The sequence below is a fragment of the Lactuca sativa genome, chromosome 4, assembly GCF_002870075.4.
Source record: "Lactuca sativa cultivar Salinas chromosome 4, Lsat_Salinas_v11, whole genome shotgun sequence".
In the NCBI taxonomy this organism is placed as follows: Eukaryota; Viridiplantae; Streptophyta; class Magnoliopsida; order Asterales; family Asteraceae; genus Lactuca; species Lactuca sativa.
The window spans coordinates 296,627,004-296,629,582 of NC_056626.2; the positions used below are offsets into that span (position 1 = coordinate 296,627,004).

Consider the following 2,579-nt stretch of genomic DNA (forward strand, 5'->3'; position numbering starts at 1 on the left):
CATTCTTGATTCAATAAATCATATGTGATGAAATATATATAATCACATGTAATTATATACATGAGGACTGTTGAATCAAGAACATTAAAACAAATTTATGTCCACATTAATTATATCTGATTAAATACTTATAAATCACATGTGATTAAATATATGAGAAAAAAATATTGAATCGAAAACTCAAAAATGAGTATTGTTCATATAAATCATATGTGATTGGATAGATTTAATCACATGTGATTATATGTATCTAATCACATATGATTAAAGTTGACAAAAAATAATTATTGAATCGAGAACGCAATAATGACATATATGATTAAATATATCTAATCACATTTGATTAAATATATCTAATCACATTTGATTAAATATATCTAATCATATGTGATTAAATGTATTTATATGGACAAAAAGGAATATTATCCATATAAATCATATGCGATTAAATACAAATAAGCACATATGATTATATACAGATAGTCACGGTTTGTGGTTGTGTATAGTGATTTTTAGTGGTGGTAGGTGGTAGGTGGTGATGGTGGTGAAGGGTGGTGGGGTGACATTTGGGGTGGTGATTATAGTGGGTGGCAGGTAGAGGTGGCAAGCAATAGTGATGGCTGGTGGAGACGGGTGAAGGTGATAGGTGGTGGTTGTGGTGGGTGGCTGGGTAGTTGGTTGGTGGTGAGGGTGGTGATGATATATGGTGGTTTTGGTGGGTGATGGATGGGGTGGTGGTTATGGGTGGTGGTGTGTAGTGATGTTTAGTGGTAGTAGGTAGTAGGTGGTGATGGTAGTGAAGGGTGGTGGAGGTGACATGTGGGGTCATAATTATAGTGAGTGGCAGGTGGCGGTGTCGAGCGGTGGTGATGGGTGGTGGAGACAGGTGAAGGTGATAGGTGGCGATGGTGGGTGGGTGGGTGGGTGAGTGGTAGTTGGTAGTGAGGATGGTGATGGTGTATGGTTGTTTTGGTGGGTGATGGGTGGGGCGGTGGTGACGAGTGTTTGTGATGGGTGGTGAAGGTGGGTGGTGGTGATGGGTAGTGGTCGGTGGTTGTCGGTGGTCGGTGGTGATGTTGGTGGTGGTGAGGTGGTGGAGGTGGGTGGTGGTGATGGGTGGTGGTTGGTGGTAATGGCGGGTGGTGATGATAGGTGATGGTGGTTGGTAATGATGGGTAGTGGTGGTAGGGGTGGTGGAGGTGGGTGGTTGTGATGGGTGGTGGAGGCGGGTGGTGGTGATGGGTGGTGGGTGGTGGTAATGGCAAGTGGTGGTCATAATGATGGGTAGTGGGTGGGTGGTAGTGATGGATGGTGGAGGTGGGCAGGTGGTGTTTTAGTGGGTGGTGGGTGGGGGCGATGGCGGCGGGTTGTGGTGATGGGTGGTGGTGGTCGATAGTGATGGATGGTGGTGGTGGTGGGTGGTGGATGGTGGTGGCGAGTAGTGGTGATGGGTGGTGGGTAGTGGTTGGCGTTAGTAGTGGTTGGTGGTCATAATGATAGGTAATTGCTAGGTGGTAGTGATGGGTGGTAGAGGTGGGTAGGTGGTGGTTGTAGTGGGTAGTGTGTGGACATGAGACATGGATTATAATCATTCTCTTTGTCCAAGGTTTGTTTCCCGACTTCGTATTTACTACGAATGACTCAGACTACAATTGAACACATCAACTTAGTCTAGGCTTGGCCAAGTGCCTAGGTTGTCATCACTAAATCATCGAGGGGCCCACAGATATCACTTTTATCCCATTTAGGATAAAAGGAACGGATAAACTTCGACTCATATGCTTGTACTATTTACTCATCAAATCACACACAATAATAAGTTTTATAACATCAAGTTACTGATGCATTTACGTATTATCAATGCGCAACCGACTCGTAGACAACAACTATATGTCTCTGTTTCAAGAATATAAAATATTATCGTCTCACAATCACTCGTGATAGAATCCATGAAGTGATTCAAATGAGCATGGGTTTAATCCAATACTCAAATTCCTATTATAGGAGTACTCATGAACACTTCAGCAAACATTTTCTATGTCTGAGCAATTAGACATTCTACAGTCGGATTCATGACAGTCTTAATTCACTACTTACTTCCAAAGTATGATCGACTGTGGATATCTGAATAATCTTATTATTCGGGGAGTAAAAACATGCGAAGTGAAACACAAGAATAACCTACTCCAATATGGCCTCAAAACTTTTGAATATAAATAAACACTTATTATTTAATCACCATATTAATTAGACCTTACTCATTGTATAATGTTTCGATCAATCAACTAAATACTTTAACTAAAACAATAGCCATCCCATGCTCCAAGCATGCACACTATGTTTATTATTGGTCCTTCTTTTGTGAAATATATCAATTGAACACATTTCCAATGATGCTCATTTTACAATTTCCCAATCCTTATTTTTAGTGTAAGAATACCAAATTCCTACCATTACTAGAATCTTGTTGGATTTAAACTTTCACGCAATGTCCTTTTCTAATATCAAGGCACCCAAGTCACAGAGACTTGGCCCAAGATATTACAAATCATTCCATTGAGATTGTTACAAGACAATTC

General features: G+C 40.9%; 1 protein-coding gene across 1 annotated transcript; it reads left to right on the forward strand.

Moving 5' to 3' along the window:
* Positions 1–790: 790 nt before the first annotated feature.
* On the forward strand, positions 791–1,396 carry LOC128133655 (uncharacterized). Its single transcript, XM_052771165.1, has 3 exons — positions 791–924; positions 1,024–1,152; positions 1,303–1,396. Exons 1-3 carry the CDS (start codon positions 791–793, stop codon positions 1,394–1,396), a joined length of 357 nt encoding a protein of 118 aa, XP_052627125.1.
* Positions 1,397–2,579: the final 1,183 nt, after the last annotated feature.